The following is a 19,416-nucleotide window of genomic DNA, read 5'->3' as shown; positions in this document are numbered from 1 at the left end:
GAAGGGCAGTAATCAGTCTCTTTAAGCAAAAACATAGAAATAATAACACTTTAATTGATTTTATTAAACTAATCTCCCTTATTGGGAAGATGCTAGTAGAAATGTAGTAATTTTCGGTAAATATCATTGTTTATAAGCTCATGTCAAGCACAAATTGTGTGTTGCCTAGTGTAGCAGAGAAAGATGTTGACCTGCATCGAGCGTTTTTGCCAGAACTAATGCCTACAAACTGATCCAACAAAACATTCCTCAGAAAGCTGTGCTGCCAAACAGAAGCTTGCAAAAACATTTGGTGGTACCCATGTTGTGGCACGTGCTCTATTTACACCTTATTTATTTATTTTATTATTGCCCTTAGGGGCAAAATGAAAGTGGCTTGCAGCAATTAAGCGGGATAACGACCAATGGCAAGGCCAGGGAGTGGCACACCAAGCTCGTGCCCATTCGAAGCTCTTCTTTGCAATGTTTTACAGAGTTTTAAATGACACGCAACCATATCTGCCTGCCTAGTTCCCCCCCCCCCCCCCCCTTGTCAAATCCCGGATGTACCACCCCCCAAAAAAGATTCGTACCTATACCCCTGATAAAAGCAGTTAGAATATTAAAGTACAGAGGACTCGGACGATAGCACTTTACCTGGGGTTTACAGTCATAACAAATTTGGTAGATAACGAACATACAAAAATAACAAATAAAAATGCACTTGGGTACAAACATGAATTAAAAAAAATTGCATTCACCTGTATATACATGTCTTGCACTGACTAACGAGCTGAATTAAAGATATACTATAAATAACTTGAAACAGCATTGTTGGTTACTAGAAATTTTATGCAAATGTAGAATAAATGATAAAAACTACAACCATTATAACTAGCCAACCATCACAAGAATTTCAAAATTTCTTTGCATTTTCATTTCATATCCCACAGCCATATGCAAGCAACTTAGCTATTGCAACTTTCTTACCTGCTGTTGCTTCATGAACTGGTTCACGCTCTTCCTGCAGCACGCTGCCCTCCAGGCACATATTCCGAGACTGGCCTAGAGCCCTGCTCACCATGTCCCATCAACTTCTACCAGCCTCAGGATGGTCAGACCAGTTGCGTCAAGTGTGCCCCCAACCAGAAGACAGCCAGGCCAGGGGCACTTAGCCCGGAGGCCTGCTCACCTGGTGTGTGAGAATGTTTACTATTATAATGAAAGTTGCTTCTCTATTTCTTTCTCTCTCTACTATGACAATTGGTGTATTTCTTTTTAATTTAGCAGCAGCTCTAGACTACAGAATAAAAGGATACACATATGTGCGATAAATTTCCTCAAGTTAGGGCATCATTATTTCAAGCGGCATCGCACTTAACATAGTTTCTTTAGCCACTGCAAACCCTTACAAAGCTTAAAATATCTATAAAAGAGTGCTCATTATTGCTGTTATTACAGCATCTATCTTTTCCTTTTTGTCTCCCGTCCAGTGCACTGCAACCCAAGCATCTGTCAGAATGGCGGCTTGTGTGTGGCTCAGAATCACGAAGCTGTGTGCTACTGTCCAGCAGGCTTCACAGGACAGTTCTGCGAGACTGACATGAATGAGTGTGACAGCACACCTTGCTACAATGGGGGCACATGTATCGACCAACCACAAGGATACAGGTGCAAGTGCCCTCCAGGTAGGTACCCCTGCTTCTCTAGTCAAGAACGTTAGTATGATCCACACTAGCAGGAGCGAGAACCAGCAGTATCTTTCATACCCTGTAGACTGCATAGCAGAAGACCAGTTCCTCTTTGTGCTTCACACTCCATATGGACATGCCTTATACCATACTCTTAATGACCGTAACTGTGCACTGCAAACATAACATAGAACTCAAAATGAAATAACCGACTTCACAAGCACATAATGAACTAGAGCATGAATTGTTCTTAATGGCAATTTGATCTCCGTGAACAGATGTAGTAGGCGCAGTCTTGCTTTCACTACACCATACACGGCACTTATGCTACAATGAGACCTTACGTCACTCAACTTGTTCTATTTACATTATAAGGACTCTGTGTGGTGAAAACTGTGTATTCTGGAACAATTCAGTGATAAGACTTCTTTACATTTTCTTTCTTCAAGAATACATCAATAAAAATATATCACAGCTGCAAGACAGTGATATTAATCACTTTGTTCTTGCCTGTCGTAATATGCAAAGACATTACCTAGGTTTCATGATTTTAGTGGATACTACAAGATCCATATAATTTCTTTATGACATCTACAATAAAACAGATGAGGTACTAAAGATCAGGTTTCCACTGGTGAACTTCAACACAACGCAAATAGTCTAGTCATTTTGGCAGACTTCCTTGAAGCTCAAAAACTGTCGCTTTGTCAAGGTTTGTGTAGCCTAGCACATATAAGCCATGTGATTCAGTTCAGCATCAAGTTTATTATGATAAACTTTTACTGCCTTCATATACACTACCCACCAGTTCCTAGTCAAGGGAGAGTCACAACTGTTGCTCTAGGACTAGCAGCATTGATTGCAACATTCTCTTACGAAGACAAGTGAACCTAGGTATTTTCAGCTGCTGATTTTCATTGTAGAGGGCTTCCTGTGCCATGTGCAAGGTTTTAATCAGGAACATTGAGCTGTTAGAAATATTCTGAAATTTTATTCCTAATTACGAGAAGTATATTATAGGCCCCAACAGCAATACGAAAGTTTTCCACAGTGGCTTCTGTATAGCTGCAACATTATGCATTTTTTAGCACATTCCTCCAAAAACACACTTTCAATCAATTAACATGTTTATATGCTTTGTAGTCCTATAATGAAGAGTTCCAAAGCAGAACTCATTAGAACTTTGACAGTTTTTCTAAATGCATTTAATTATCTCAGAAACTTCTAACTTTGCCCATACATGGGCCCTTCAAGTGGCCAATAATCCTTCCGAATTTTATTGAGCTAGTCCTAGTAATTTTACCAGTGAATTTCTGTCTGGAAGTTCTTGACTGTCTATTTGCAATAAAAATTTTACCATAAAATAAAGCAGTAAAAGCTTCGTTGAAATTTTCTTTTATACCGGTACTAGTCAAGGCCATAGTTTAGCTGTAATTGTGTTGGCAATAATGATCCTGGTACCCCCTTCCCTGGCACATAATTCTACATTTATGATATTCATAGACAAGTGATCTCCAATGCATTTATGCTTGAGAAACTTTACAAAATCGAAAGCAGCATCACTGTCGTGTTTTTGAAAACCATTCACAGGTTACAGTGGCTTGCAGTGTCAGGAGGAACAGAGTGACTGCCTGAACAACACATGTCCAGAACGTGCAATGTGCCAAGACCTGCCAGGCCAGGGAACAGTGAACTGCCTTTGTCGCTCAGGCTATGAGGGCCCCACATGCAACATAACCGTCAATCCGTGCACAGTTGGTGACAGCCCTTGTGCAAATGGGGGTCTCTGTGTGCCCCTGCAACAAGGACGTTACAAATGCCAGTGCCCACTTGGATGGAGTGGTCCCACTTGTCAGATCAACATTGGTGAGTCAAAGTGGCCTTTCATGCACTTGTACTCTTCATAGCTCTCACTACAGCGATGCACAAGCTGAGTTAGTAGTAGGTATTCACCACATTTACTCGAATGTAACATGAGCATTGTTCCAGATTTTCGCCACCTGAAACGACTCTCTCGTTACTATCGACTACCGAAACTCGGGCAGTCTAAAAAGAGCAGTGATGCACACAGTTCTATTTTTGTTTTTCTTCTTGGGTACAGTAAAAAGTCACCTCTCACATTACCATTGTTGTCGCATTACAATCGAGTAATTATGATATAACTTCACGTTTCACAGATTATGCCTATTTAATATGTTTTACATGTGCTCTTACACTAAGGTAACACATGCAATCTGTATTAAGAGTTTGAAGGCCCCAGTATGGCATGGTCAGAGAAGCTCCAAGGCTCTACTATGCTGCCCCCACAGTTTAAAGCACAAAGCTCTGAAGGGAGAACTAGCTATACCTCACGTAAGTGTGTGCAAGAAGCATACCAAGAGTGGGTTGGGGTGGGGGGGCAATAGCATAACAGAGCTCCCTGCTTCACTGATTTTGGCATTTGTCACACACTACATAAATGCACACACACAAGCTTACCAGACATGGATCTCCATTTGCATATTTACACATTTCACTGAATTTGCAATGCTATGCACAGGAACAACAGCCAAATGCTTTCTGAAGCTGGTATCTAACGCTGTTCTACTACAAACAGTAAACTTTTTAGGGCTCATCTTATTCTGCTGATATAAAGGCTTCGATCTGCTGTTTACAAAATAATAAAAGTTGCAAAAACCAAATCAGCTTACCCCTGTGAACATGCCTATAATTCATGTAAATTGTGAGTGAACGCTCTCATAGAAGCAACTGTACACATTTGCAATACAATTGTCTATGGTTATAAGTATGTGTATTGGTCTGCACTTTTTACAAAGATAGTGCCTTCATTCATATTTTGCATCTTGACATCAGGCTTATAGATGTAGGTATCATGCATAAAAGATGCTGAGAGACAAGTACTGTGATGCTGTGTTGGTTTTTTCTGTCTGTTCTGGCTTTCTCGTGCTGCTTTAACCTTCGTCAAAGTATGAACCAACTAGCGGGCGAGATACTAAAAGAATAACTGACAAACAATACTGTTGAGCAGCTGAGATAGTTAGACAGGGTTACTTACAACATAAAGCATTATTAAATTTCTTTTCCAGATGACTGTGCAGAGAACCCTTGCCTTCTGGGAGCCAACTGCACAGACCTGGTGAACGATTTTGTTTGCGACTGTCCTGCTGGCTTCACAGGAAAACGGTGTCACCAGAAGGTAGAGCTGTGCAACGTTGACCCTTGTGTGCATGGCACATGCATTGATCGCCTGTTCTACAGTGAATGCATATGCCATCCTGGCTGGGAAGGCCAGACTTGTGAACGCAACATTGATGACTGCCGTTCCAACCCTTGTGTTAACAACGGTGTCTGCATTGATGGTATCAATGAGTTCCGGTGTCAGTGTGACACCGGCTACACTGGATCCAGATGCCAGCACACTATTGATGATTGCGAGTCTTCACCCTGCCAAAATGGTGGTACTTGCTTTGACCAGGTGAGCTTTATACTCATAACAAGGGTGTTGAAATGTCCCAAAAATATATACGATCCATCAAGTCAGCTTTAAACTAAAATCTAAATTGTTACATAGCTATGAATGAAATAGCTCTCTTGCATAAATAGGGTACGCAATAAGACAGTCTCAACATAGAATCACATCCTTAAGAAATCCCTATTTTCGACACTTCTCAGTGGCTTGTTTTGTTGCAAATAATGAACAGACAAAATTTTGCTAAATCCTTACCAAGAGTCACTGCATGCACTATAATTCACTCAAAATAATAATATCCAAAATAAAATTATATATTTTAACATTACTGTTAACTGTTTTTCATGTTTGTGTTCAATCACGCAATTTGTGATATCAGCTGACAAGTGTTGTTTGCTAAACGAATTCGTGCATTACCCTGTGGTAAAATTCCAGCAAATGGGAAGGAAGCTAGAGACAAATGAGTAAAAAGCATATTGATAAGGCATCCGTCCTATCACTTTGCTTTTTACTTAAAGCCTTTTCTGATTTTCTATTCATTTACAAGCATTCTGCCATGCAGTGATGTTAGAACCAGTATCCATAACATTTATGTAAGCCTTTATTTTTACACATTTATTTCAAACAAAATTTTTATGACAAAAAGAAAATATATTCCTGGTTATGTATTGCATCTTTTTAGATGCCAGGAAAATAAAAGTTGGCAATATTTTATAAATGTGATTTGGTGTGCCAGCACTCAATGTAGATTCTTGGCTTGCTCATTATGGCACTTATATATGGTGCAATCAATAACCTGTTATTCATCTATATATATATCTTTTTTCAGATTGAAGGTTTCATTTGTCAGTGTAGGCCAGGTTATGTTGGTCTTCAGTGTGAAGCGGAAGTGGATGAGTGTATCAGCAGTCCTTGCTATCCAACAGGAACTGAACGATGTGTGGACAGTGACAATGCTTATAAATGCATTTGCAACCCAGGCTATACTGGGGAGCTGTGCGAGGTATGTGAACAATGCTACTTCAGTTTCTTTGGTTTGGTATATTTATTTATTTATACTGTTGACCCCATTAGGGATCTTGATGAAGTTATTTTTTGAATAAAATATCAGACATTTCCAGTTCCAGATCTTAATAGCTACATAAGATTACATTGTTCAGAACTTATTAGGTGCCCTGAGAATTACTCTAAATAGAACAATATTCAAATATGCATGGCATCTATACTATTTCATGCTTACTTTTGTTTTATACACCTCGCAAATATCATCTCTTGTAGGTCAATATCAATGAATGTGAATCCAACCCCTGTCTGAATGATGGCAAGTGCACAGATGCTATCAACGGCTTCAAATGCTTCTGTCCACCTGGCTGGACTGGTGAACGCTGTGAAATTGATGTTGGTGGTTGCGCATCAGATCCATGCTTGAATGATGCACACTGTATAGACCTCTTTGAAGACTATTTCTGTGTGTAAGTATGACCATTCATATCAATACATTACAGAGTGCACATTTATTATCTTGGTAAACACGGGCAATTATTAGTTTTTTTAAGTATGCACATTCATGCATACGCAAGTACTTCAACTTTCTTCTTTTTTTTTATAATATTACAGCTGCCCATCAGGAACAGATGGCAAACGCTGCCAGACATCACCACAACGCTGCATTGGAAACCCGTGCACTCATGGTGGAACATGTCGTGACTATGGTAGTGGCCTCAACTGTACATGCCCACAAGGTTATAGTGGTGATGGTTGCCAGTATGAACACAAGGCCTGTTCTGATGTCTGTCGCAACGGTGCCACATGCAATGAAGTAGCCGGCACATTCCAGTGTATCTGTGCACAAGGCTTCACAGGGCCGCACTGCGAGTCCGACGTACAGGACTGCACACCTTCCTCGTGTCCTCCGAGTGCCACGTGCATTGACCTTACTGGTGGCTTCTACTGCAAGTGCCCATTCAACTTGACTGGAGAAGACTGCCGCAAACGTGAGCACAGTTCACTATTTTTAATTTGTACGCCTGCGCTTGGTGGCTTTCAGTGCATGCTTATCAAGCAGGACCTTACCTCCACAATTTCAGTTACACATCAGCGCTCATTTACGTTCTAGTGCATAAGACTCTGAAAAAAGGCTCTGAGTTAATTGGACTTTTTTATAGTATGACAGAGTTTAACATAAAGCTACTGTTCTGCAAATACTTATTACCTTTAAGACTTTTGACCTTTAAAAAATCAGCACTAAGTGACCACATATCAGAAACACTTATTAAAGAAACAGGCCATTTGTACATTTTTGAGGCACAGATGGCTGGAATATGAATACCAATGATTTGTGTAGTAATATATAGAAGCAGCACTGAAAAAAAGAGCAGAAGCGGGATGAATCAAAACAGCTAAAATAAAACTGTATGAGAAAGACTATAATGTATGCCAATAAAGATAAACAGGGCAATACTGTTCGCAATTTTAATGGCATAGTCAAGGTAGTTGAAGACACCTATGCTAAAGTGTACAGCTCGAAAATAAATTGCCCTACTCTGAGTGAAAGCAAAATTGATATGTGGAGTTTAACGTCCCAAAACCACCGTATGATTATGTGAGACACTGTACTGAAGGGCTCCGGAAATTTAGATCACCTGGAGTTCTTTAACGTGCACCCAAATCTGAGCACACGAACCTACTGCATTTTCGCCTCCATCGAAAATGCAGCTGCCGCAGCCAGGATTCGATCCCGCGACCTGCGGGTCAGAAGCAGAGTACCTTAGCCACTAGACCACCATGGTGGGGCAGTGAAAGCAAAATTTGACACTGAATACTCAAGAGTAAATATTTAAGAACTTGTGATAGCCCTACAAAGGCATGTTTCATAAAAAGTGACTGGTGAAGACAGTTTAACAACTGATTTGATTACAGACAAAGAAGATTTTATATTTGATATGTTTGTGGCACTCAGCACATTAGGCTTTAAAACTTCAAATATACCAGTGAGTTAGAAAAACACCAGCATTAAAAAAAGGAGACGTGAAAGTAATAAAGACGCACAAACCAGCATTGTGCAAAATATTCACACAGATAATTTCCAATAGCACAAAAGGTACACTTCGTACAGTTTTCTATAAATACACTAGAGGGAACTCTCGCGCTAGCGTCTTCTATAGGAGCTGCAACGCACAGCGCTTCAGCCAGCATGGGAATAAAAGGTACTACACAAAAATGATTAATCTTATTTCTTTCATCTCCATTTGGGTTCACGTGGCCTGGAACAGCTTTGTCATGAGACGACAATCAGCAAATGTTCAGCAGTTGCACTTTGCAACCTTAACTTTTTAGGCTCACTAATTCATATCGGGTCATGAAGTTCACAACGGTTTGCTCTTTTATTCCAAAACACAGCAATAAACAAAGCCACAAGGTCGTTCAAAGCCACAAGCATGAAGAATAGTAAAATTTGTGTACTACCCATCACTCCCATGGCCGGTGAATGATCAAAGCACCTGATGGTTAACTTTAGGAAACTCAATGCTGCACTTTACTCCAATCAACCTAGAGAACAAGGTGGCTTCCAGAAAAGGCACTCTACTATGGATCACCTTCACACAATTAATCAAATAACTGAGAAACCTGCGGAACACACAAACACCTTTTACATATCCTTCAAAGATTATGAAAAGGCACTCATCTAGGTAGTGATAGCAGCACCCCTCGTGTCACTGCATTGACAAAGAGCTCTTACATCATGTATAAATACCATAGCCAATACATGCAGAGAGTTTCCACCTTAGGACGGCAAAAGAAAGTGGAACTCACTCAGACTCACGCATGAATATATCTTGTGCTTTGGACTCAGTCGGACTCACTCACCAAAATTTTCCTGAGCCGAACTCACTTGGACTCACACTCAAGAAAATATTACTCACCCGGACTCACTCAAACTCACTGCTTAATCTGAGTCTGAGTGAATCCGAGTGAGTAGACTCATGAGCGAAATTAACCTCGTCAGGTCACATCATGAGAAAGAGCAATGAATGATGGTCAGCTACAGCATTGAAATAACTACCAAGAGATGAGAGGTGTGGCCTAAGATAGCAAAGGATTAGGTGTAGGGACGAAATTAAGAAATATATAGGTAAAAAATGGAATCAACTCGCACAAGACAGGGTGGGTTGGAGATCGTTATGAAACGCCCTCATCCTGTAGTGGACAAAAGACAGGCTGTTGATGATGACGATGATGTGCAGCAATCAAGTAAAAGAGGCAAATATACTAAAAGCATTACAATAACCCTGGAACATTTTTTAAACATAATAAAATGTCCCAACCTTATGCCCCTGTGAACATGCGAGTTGAATATTATTGCACTGGAGTTCAGGAACAAAATCAGAATTCCAGGTCAAAAACAGCCAAAAATTGCTTGCTCTCTTCTTCACAATATTATCGTCAGCTACATAGCAAGTGTGCTAAAGCATGCTCAGTAGCAGTTGAGCATTTTTCTAATTTTTGGAACAGTCTCAAAATCTTGTGTTGCTGCTAATTTTTAGTTGAAATCAATTAAAAGTGTACATGTCTGCTACGTCAAAAAGGGGACTGATAATGTGCTTTACCTTTAAGGGGGCAGACTGGTCTTTGGGACCAAAAAGTGACAAAAAAATTCATTTTTTAATATTGATGCATTTGGTTTCTGCAAGCATTTTTCTATCTGTCTGCAAATTTTCACACAACAGGAAGTAGTAATTTTTTTTTTTTGTAATGTCATTCTGTCTAGATTCTTGCTGCTGTTAACATGCAGAACCTGCAAAAAAAATGGGTAACCGACTTTGAGGCTTCTTTGTAATTTGCCAGCACCTGTGTCTAAAGCTCTACTACCAATTTATGAGCGCCTTTATGAGGATTGCAAAACATGCGCACCATGATTGTTGCTTTTTTGAAGAAACTGTGTGTTTTCAGTTTTTTCCATTTTTCTCAAGAAAGTAAATTTATCACTGTTCAATTTGAGGCCTCAATATCTCTGCAGCTAGGGAGGGTACAACAATAATTCTTTTTGCAGTGGAAACCTGTATGTGTGTAGAATGCAAGTATGTGAGCAGAATTTAGAGCACAATCTTTTTAAACAAATTACTAATCAAAATTGTACCACAAATCCAAATGCTTCTGAAAATGGATAGTTCATTTTCCTGTAAAATAACTAACAAAGGCCTAAAAACACAAAAAAAACTTTCACATACTTTCACTCTATAGTCATTATTTTATGTTGGCATGTCATAAATATCACTTTTAATTAAGCACTTCTTTTCTATGGCAGCCTTAAACAATAGTCGGTGTACTTAAGTTATCTCAGGAATACAATAAGTTATAGGAAAACTAATTAAAGACTTGAAATCAGCATAAAAAACTGCATAACCCTGAGCAGTTTGATCAAGATCACTGAAGAAATAAACAAAAAATGTCTAAGACCAGTCTGCCCCCTTAATATTTCAGCATATAATGACGGTCATCTGCTTAATGTGTCATTTTCTCCTACACTGATGTGAGGCAGCACCTCGCGTATGACAACTGTGCTCTTTCAAACACTACTGTGAGCTCAATTCTTGTATTTAGCCCCCTACGACGACACTTGAAGGTCGAACTGGGGTACACTCGAGCAAGTATGCATTTCAGTCCTGTTGCACACTTACCAAACATGGCTGCATACTATGGTCGCAGTTCACTGCATAGTTTAGTTACTGTAGACACCAACTAGTGCCGCCATGCATGTTGCTGACGAGCCCACTTACTATCCCCTCATAGACTAATAGCTTCATGCTCCTAGTTGTCTCCATGTGTGGCACACAACCAAGTGTGCGACAATGCAAGGCAGCCCAAAAAGCCCAATAATTTCTACAGTGTCACGCACACCTGAACCAGAAGTAGCAGCCAGGACATTCAAAGAAAAATAAATTAATAAATAAGCAAGGCAAAATGCCCAAGGCCATGACATGTCACATTGCAATTATAAATGCCCCATATAGTACTTGAAAGATGTGAAAAATTTTTCTGGATGGAAATTCATGCGGGAATCCTGTCCAGTAGTGAGGTGATTCTACAATTACTGATAACGGTGTTTCAGAGCCACTTCAAAGTACCTGAGAGTTATACATGTTGTATGGCCAGCCATAAAGCATACCGATACTGCCCAATGCTTTTGTAAATGCAAGTTTCATAGCTGCATTCACAAAGCTCCTTAGCGCATGATAGATTACTAAAAAAAAATGAGCACTTGTAATAGCATAAAGCAGTAATTTCTCCATTTTCTTTCCTAACCATTTACAAATGCATACAGCCAGCTAAACATGAAATGCATATTGTCTTGCAGCAATCAACATCGACTATGACCTATACATCAACGATGAAAGTCGATCTTCCAGCGCAGCCTTGGCAACACCCTTTGAACTGGGTTCCAGAAGCTTGACCATTGCTATGTGGATCCAGTACAACACACCAAGCTCCATTGGAACCTTTTTAACTCTTTACAGTGTGGAGTGAGTCTAAAATTATACATCCAGTTGACATTTTCCTTTTGTGCCTTGAAAGCAAAAGTACCAAGCTAAGGGGACTGACCATTAAAGTGCTTTCACAGCAGATACTAAGAAGCCCTGTGTAAAAGCTTATAAAACCATTTTACTTGGAGCAGCAATAGATTCAATGCATGCAGTTGTCAATACTGATTAACACAGTTATTACACACATGAAAAAAAGGTTCAATTTCCAGGCCTTTGTTGTAGCACATATGATATAGGATACTCACCATGCAGCCCATGAATACCCATTAAATGGCTTTTGCAAGCACACAATACAACAAAACGTCACGGGAACACAATGGTCAGACAGAATTCAATCGTGCAAGAAAGCTTATTTAGAAGAGCAAATTAAGCGAGTTTGTAACAATCCATTGTTACCTGCATCAACCAGACCAAGACAAAGTACAAGAAACATGGAATATATGCATTCACACTGCTTATTTTTTACCTTTCTGGTGCTGTAAACCACGAAAAATTCTTCCCCTCCCCCTTCCAAGAAACGTAAGCTTGCTTTCTAAGCAACTGAGCCTCTGCCCAAGTCAATTTGCAGCAACTGGATTATAAAAAACATTATTCTATCATAAAGCTTTCTCTCTGCTTTGCACATTTTTGGGAATTTCTGAATCAACCAAACAATTAGGAGCATTGTGCAATAATATTTCTGAGACTTGCAAATCATTTGATACTAGCCAAAACTACAGGTTGACAGCTTTTTTTTTTAATGGTTCTAGTACAACAGTAAAGAAAGTATGTTGACATGCATTACTAAATTGCACTTCTACAATGGAATACCAAAAAAAGTCACTCCTCCTTACCATGAAAGGAGGCTTAAAAGGTTATAAGATGTGTGAAAACTAAAGACGAGTGGCCACGCTGCCTTGTAGTTCCAATACCATCTAACTGCAATGTCATGGGTTCTGATGTTATCTATACGGGCCTTGGTAACTTCGTATCAGAAAACACTGAATAAATTGTACTTCAAAGAAGTCAAGGACTAAAGTTGGGAAGTTTCAAGAACATTTACTAAACCACAATAGTCAAAATATAAAGAATTACTTTTAAAAGAATCCTGCGACACTTTTTCGTGTGCTTTCTGCAGCACTAGAGTTCGTGAGTGCTGACAACTGTGATGAACGCAAAAAAAATTATAAAGATTGGTACACGGTAACAGAAGTTATTAGCCTTCAAACTTCAAAACCCAAGCAGACGACGAGAAAAGAAACATTTCCTTTTGCATTTCACTCTCGCATTGATGTCAAAGGCCGCTTCTAATGACTGTGCGCCTCTTACAGAGATGTATTGGATGACTTACTTCGTGGTAACTGTTGTGCAGCGCTTCTAGCGTCGTTATGTAATTGTTCTCACATTTTGCTTTTTTAAAAAGAGAACTCTTTTTATATTTTAGGAAGTATAAAAACTGCTTTTATGTTTTTAGCGGACACTAGTGTTGTCTATAAGGGACCGTATGAAAATAACACGCGACTTGTTGAGTCGAGCAATCAAATTGCAAGGCCTATGTCGTTATTCCCATGTGGTGAATCGTCGCTTCAAATCCCAAAAATAGCCGCTGTGTGTCACCCTAGTCCTAAAGAAGTGTGGGTTCTCCATAGAAATAAAATTATAACAGCTTTGTTTTTAGCGTTGCCCCATGCACAACAATATTGGTGCACTCCACAGTTCAAGAAGAAAACATGAAAACAACATGCTTAACTTGTGTCACAAGGTCCCTTTAAGTCCGTGATGCCAAAGTGGTGTGAAGAGGGGAAAAAATGAATTTTTTGCACTCACTATGTCTTCTACCTTTCATCAAGAACGCAATAGAGTTTTCGAATTTCCATCAGTCTAAACTGATTAACACTATCCCTCAACTAAAAAAGAAATATTAATGTGGTATACAGCTGCCCTGCCAACATTTGTAATTATTTCTTTTTAAGGTCACCTTACCTGCCCATTGGAAAGCGCAAGCTTGTCATGGCTGATGACACAGGTGTCATGGTGTCACTGTTTCCTGACCTGACATCAGACATTTACATCCCTTACTTGGACAATGTCCCCATAAATGACGGCCAGTGGCATCATATTGTCATTATATGGGATGGCAACCACGGCACCCTGACACTCATCACTGACACAGCAGTGGCTGGAATGGTGACTGGCTACATTCACCAAGAGCAACTACCAGACTTGTACGTAGTCCTTAACAGAAGATATGCTTGGAACATTTCTTTATACTTGTTTGTGGCTTCCTTCCCTATACCACCTTTTTCTCTTTCATTTGAATGTTTATTGTTCTAGTAAACAAATTCACTTCACTTTTCTGTGTATCAGTATCAGTTTTTAAAAGATAAAAGAGTGATAAAATATGGTCTTTAGGGCCATCAGTTATACTGTATGGTATCGTAAAATTCTCTAGCTGTTTCCACCAACCTGTATGCAATGTACATTTAGTTATTGATCACCACAACTTAAGTTGGCTCCCCTGTATGCCTTTTTATGCTTTATTCAGTGGCTGGGTCAGCTTGGGTGCACCGCTAAATGAGGAAAACAAGGCAACTGCGAACAGTGGCTTCCATGGTCGCATCAGCAGGGTCAACGTTTGGGATCGACCCCTGGATTTCACATCTGAAATACCTCATCAGTTCCGAAGCTGCAAGAATGCTCCAGTTCTATTCGATGGACTGCTCCTCAGGTGGACTGGCTATGACAGGTTAGCTATACTGCTATTTTATGACATCTTCAATATTATTAACTGACTAATGACAGAGCAAATTTTAATCTTGTGGCTCTTTGTGTTGCACAGGGTGGATGGTACAGTAGAGAGGCAGGGCCCAGGCAAGTGTGGGCAGCGAGTGTGTGGTGTAGGCTTCACAGGAGATGAGTGTCGTGTCCGCCACCAAGACAAGACGCCACCAAAGACAATTTACTGCCCTCCAGACATGTGGGTGGTTACGCCTAACAGTTCCGTGGTGCTCCAGTGGGAAGAGCCACAGTTCTCGGATGACTATGGCTCTATACGTATACACGAGCGTAATGGTGTTAGAACAGGTATGCATTTCCATTTCCTTTCATGGATTTCTTTACTATGCACACTTTTCACTATCCTTTCATCACTTTCACTTGGTCACCTGTATGGTGAAGCAGTCAGTACGTGAAAGCCTGCATTGCTATTCCGTCTTAACAACCTTCATATATTAGACACTCCTTATAACAAACAAGATGTGACCATAAAAGTATATTCCACCGGGAGTTTCAAATAACACGCGTGCTGTATATAGAGTTTCAAATAACACGCATGCTGTATATAAAAATAATTATAGGTTCATGCTGAAACTTCCAAATAATGAAGTCAGAGCTCTAGTTTCCTGTCAAATAAACTGCTATGCTGATACACATAACACCCGCCATATTGACTTTAAGAGAGAGAGAGAAATAAACGTTTATTTAGAAAACAGTATTCCGAGCGAGGCCCGGTGTCACCCTAAGGTGGAAGGGTCCCCTAGTCCAAGAACCCTCTGGCTTCGACTGCCCTCTTGGCCCTGGCGACGAGTTGTCGCTGGTCTTCCAAGTTCTCGAGGACGAGCTTGGCCTCCCACGTATATTGACTTTAAAAAAAAGTTATTTTAGTGCCTCCCACAAGTGAGCACTTATATGAAGCAGCTTTTACCTTGTGCTAACAGCAAAGTTACGCGTCCTCAGAACATCAGGTTTAACTAACTTGACAGCCCTAAAAAAAACATACACTGGTGTTCTTAGAATTAAAATAAGTATGTTAGTGTATTAAAAGCATAATAAAAAGCTAATGTATTAAATTACAACATACGTCATTCTGCAAAAATATTTTGCAAGTTTTATGATAGTAACACATGGCTTGACATATTTTTGCAGTTCATAGCTTTAATTGCATTGTTTAATAAAGCAAATACAACTGTTGCAAATGTGAAGTGTTGCAAAATTGAGATTTTCACAATTTTAGGCAGTTTAGTAGTTTTTGTACGTGCTTAATGATGAAAATTCTACACAAGTCATGCACTAGAATGCCTCGATTTCCACACAACAAATTTCATTCATACCAAAGTAGTAGTTATCAGTACTGCAGTTTTATGTAACTGTGTATTTATACAATAACTTCTATAATTTAAAATATAAATATGTTAAACTGGAGATTGAAGATGCAGAACTTGTCCATCATCTAACAAGCCCTTTAATCTTTTCAGGTCAAGCATTCATGAAAGGAACTTATGATTTGTCATATGTGGCTCTGGATGAGGCCGGGAACGCTGCTCAATGTGACTTCAGGATACACGTGCTCAGTAAGGCTGATTGAAAATTTCCTTTACTTGGCTAGACTCTTCAGAACCACAGCATTTTTTTTATCTTCTTACAATGTTTATATCCCATAACTAGGCTGAAGCTACCTTCTATGACCTTAAACCATAAATAACTAGGAACAGGGTGTGGTAGAAAACAGTCAGTTCATAAGCAGCACAACTACATTTTTTTTTTAACTGAGCTGCAAGTGCAGTGTACATGTTGTTGAGAACAACTCTAAGCAGGAGAGACATTACGCTCCAGATAATGAGCTTCTACAAGCTCATCCTGTTGTTCATTCTCGATATACACTTAGCCTTGTCTCTAGAACACTTGTAAAGTGTGTGAAAAAAAAATAAACCTGAAATATTTCCTATAGGTGAATTCTGTCCTTTGCCTGCACCTCCACTTGGTGGCCAACGTCACTGTTCTGATTGGGGCCCTGGAAGTCGCTTCAAAATGTGCACCATCAGTTGTGAGGATGGCCAAGAGTTCTCCCAACGCATCCCAGAATTCTACGTCTGCGGTGCAGAAGGATTTTGGCGGCCAGCAGACAGCCCCGGGGACCAGCTTGTATTCCCTGCCTGCTCACGTGAGATAGTCTTTAAATGCAGTATAAACACTTACAATGCATTAAAACCCTTATAAACACCCAAAGAAAATTTCTGTATACTTAAAAAAATTCAAGCATCAACATATTCTAGATACTTTGCTAGAAAGTTTACTTTGGCTTTTACCTTGGAACATCCTTCTGTACTATATTTACTTAGTTAATACTAATAATAGTAATAAAAATTCCATTGAATTCAAATTCAGAATGAGTGTCAACTCACAAGTTTCAACTTCACTTTATCTTTTTGTAGCATGAAGATGTCAGATAACTAAGGCCACCAGGACACACAGTAAAGCTACACAAAATTATTTAAACTTATTGCTTCTGCCAAGGCCCAGTACTGGCTAGTCATTTCTTTCATAACCACAGCTCTCGAACAGAACTTTATAATCCTCCAAAACTTCAAAATTACACTTCAAGGAATTCGCAAATTAAAACAGCATCTTGTGGTGTACTTAATTTACTTCTGCCTCTACTTTGAACTGCTATTTAAATATCTTTTTCAATATAAGCAGTTGGCACTCCTATACTCTAGCAGATCACAAAAATGAAGTTACATTTATCATGCTTATTTGTATTGTTAACAAGTCAAACAGATTTGGAGGAGAAAAAAAATATACCTTCAGAATTTTGGACATAGTAACGAATTTCAAAATTCAAAGGTGCATGGCACAATGTGTCTAAAACTAATAAGAAAAAAACAAATAATAATAAGGCATGCTGAAAGAAGACTGAAGTCAATTATTTTTTCAGAAACTAGCTCACATACAAGTGCTACACTATCATTAAGCAAAATTGTGCAATCAATATTGTAGAAACAAGGTAATTTAATATACCATTCCTAGCATTTAAAAAATGGTGATGGGTTGACACATCTAAGGTAACTGCAATTAATTATGCCTCAGGTATGGTCACAGTATTTCACAAAAAGAGCATGAGAACCAAATGGTTCTCAATTGTTAAAAATGTCAAATTACTATTTTTCTGCACACCTGTTGTGCCATGGTTAACATAACAAACTATGTCTTTCAAACTCATTCAAGCTGACAAATATAAGTGCCTAAATCCTAGAAAAAGCTCTTTTTATCATACCAGTGCCATATTAGAAAAAAAAAACCTCCACACATTACAAATTAATTTATGACTAAAACTGGCATGCGTAGCTAAATAAAGGTAAATTGTAATTAGCAATGAAAATGCTTACAAGAAAAGCTTATGAGAGGCAAACTTTTTCAAAACCAACATGTCGATGCATGTGAACTTGGAATATTTTAGACCCTGAAATAGATATTGAGTATTTTTCTGTGGTTACAGCAAAGCGGCCAGCTCAGCGTATCTTCCGTCTGGCCATGAACTTCCCATCATCTGTGGTGTGCTCAGATTCTGGAAAGAAAATCTTGCACTCACGTATTCTCGAAAGCCTCCTCCAGGTATGATAAAAACTACATGACAGTGAAAAAGTAGTAACCTTAAAGAAGCATAGCTGCAAACATTAAACAAACAATGAATTTTTCATTATTTAACTCATTATGTACTACTACTTGCACTTGCAGGTGAACCGCAACTGGAGAATATGTGTGGATCCTTCCCCAGGCTCATGCAGTGGCATTCGTGTAAATGTAAATTGCAATAAGCACGCTCGCCTGGTTCGACGTCAACTGGATGATAGCGACGTGTACTCTGTCGATGTTTCCTTCCCTGCCCACAAGTAAGCAGTCAGATATTACTCAACACGAATAATTTTCAATTATTATTTCAAAGACTTACACTAAAAATCGCAACGTTCTTTAGTATAGGTAAGGGTATTTCTCACTGATGTGAAAAGAAGAAAGCATCTAAAGAACAGAAAGGCACAAAAAATAATTCAAGCCTTGCCACCTCCTTCAGGAGCTAATTATAATGCGCTGTCTACGAATGTGTCAAATTCACATAGCATAATTTTGAGGCACTAAATAATTACATTTCAAGAAAGGAAATAAAGCAGAGTGTTGTTTTGTGTGGGTTTCAGTCATGAAGTCTAGTTAAAATGTAATTCAATATTTAATGTTTTCTGCCATCAGTCATGTTCCATTATGACTTGAAAGGAATGAAATCATAGGCTCCAAATGCGTGCACAAGCAGCTTTTGGTTCTACTCAGTTCTGGAAAAGAAATGTAGTACTTCTTACTTTGGTCCCGAAGCGCAGTATGTCAAACGACTCATCAAACATCGCAGTACCTTCACCACAGCGATTGATTACAGTTATACGCGGCCTACTGAAGTTTTGTTAAGCCCTACCGACTATGGAGAAGGTTTCGTTCATCCAATGAGCAATGTATCTTTTCTTTTTGTCACAAGTAAACACAAGTAAGATAAATTGCATACACAAACATAGCTACCACCACTGAAAGGGATAATATACGACACAGACTTGATAAGTGTGTCAGTGAAGCTTGTTTACACCTGTACCAGAAATAAGTTGAATTTCTTGTTTGTTGAGTTGTCATCCACAACGTACGGCTAGGTTTAATCGTGCCCATGCACTTTGCTGTTGTGGGAAAGAGGCATACTATAAATAAATCAGTTGCTAGTTTGCACTGGTCCCGTTTGCTTCTTTCATCTGTTGTCTTGTATCTAGGTGCCGATATATGTTTTCTATGCCTTACCGAGGCCCCCCCCCCCCCCCCCAACACACGTTTCTTAAGCATCTAAATACCTTGATGCTTTTACTGTACCATGATTTTACTGTATGCAGTGACTACATCAATGCAACTACAGTCAAAGTCGCTTACAACAAAACTCACGTGCCATGAAAAT

At 39.2% G+C, this 19,416-nt stretch overlaps 1 protein-coding gene across 1 annotated transcript in view; it reads left to right on the top strand.

The window, feature by feature from the left end:
- uif (sushi, von Willebrand factor type A, EGF and pentraxin domain-containing protein uif) overlaps window positions 1-19,416 on the top strand; it is a 135,915-nt gene that overhangs the window by 101,741 nt on the left and 14,758 nt on the right. Inside the window, exons 35-49 of the mRNA XM_037435831.2 lie at window positions 1,010-1,174; window positions 1,473-1,667; window positions 3,261-3,536; window positions 4,757-5,145; window positions 5,969-6,142; window positions 6,418-6,611; window positions 6,757-7,133; window positions 11,495-11,660; window positions 13,634-13,885; window positions 14,206-14,406; window positions 14,500-14,744; window positions 15,914-16,009; window positions 16,387-16,599; window positions 17,935-18,050; window positions 18,174-18,328. Of these exons, the coding sequence (XP_037291728.1) occupies window positions 1,010-1,174; window positions 1,473-1,667; window positions 3,261-3,536; window positions 4,757-5,145; window positions 5,969-6,142; window positions 6,418-6,611; window positions 6,757-7,133; window positions 11,495-11,660; window positions 13,634-13,885; window positions 14,206-14,406; window positions 14,500-14,744; window positions 15,914-16,009; window positions 16,387-16,599; window positions 17,935-18,050; window positions 18,174-18,328 (3,214 nt within the window). The remainder of the gene's footprint in view (window positions 1-1,009; window positions 1,175-1,472; window positions 1,668-3,260; window positions 3,537-4,756; window positions 5,146-5,968; window positions 6,143-6,417; window positions 6,612-6,756; window positions 7,134-11,494; window positions 11,661-13,633; window positions 13,886-14,205; window positions 14,407-14,499; window positions 14,745-15,913; window positions 16,010-16,386; window positions 16,600-17,934; window positions 18,051-18,173; window positions 18,329-19,416) is intronic.

This window comes from Rhipicephalus microplus, chromosome X, assembly GCF_043290135.1.
Source record: "Rhipicephalus microplus isolate Deutch F79 chromosome X, USDA_Rmic, whole genome shotgun sequence".
Lineage (NCBI taxonomy): Eukaryota > Metazoa > Arthropoda > Arachnida > Ixodida > Ixodidae > Rhipicephalus > Rhipicephalus microplus.
This window is presented reverse-complemented; position numbering and strand designations above follow the sequence as displayed.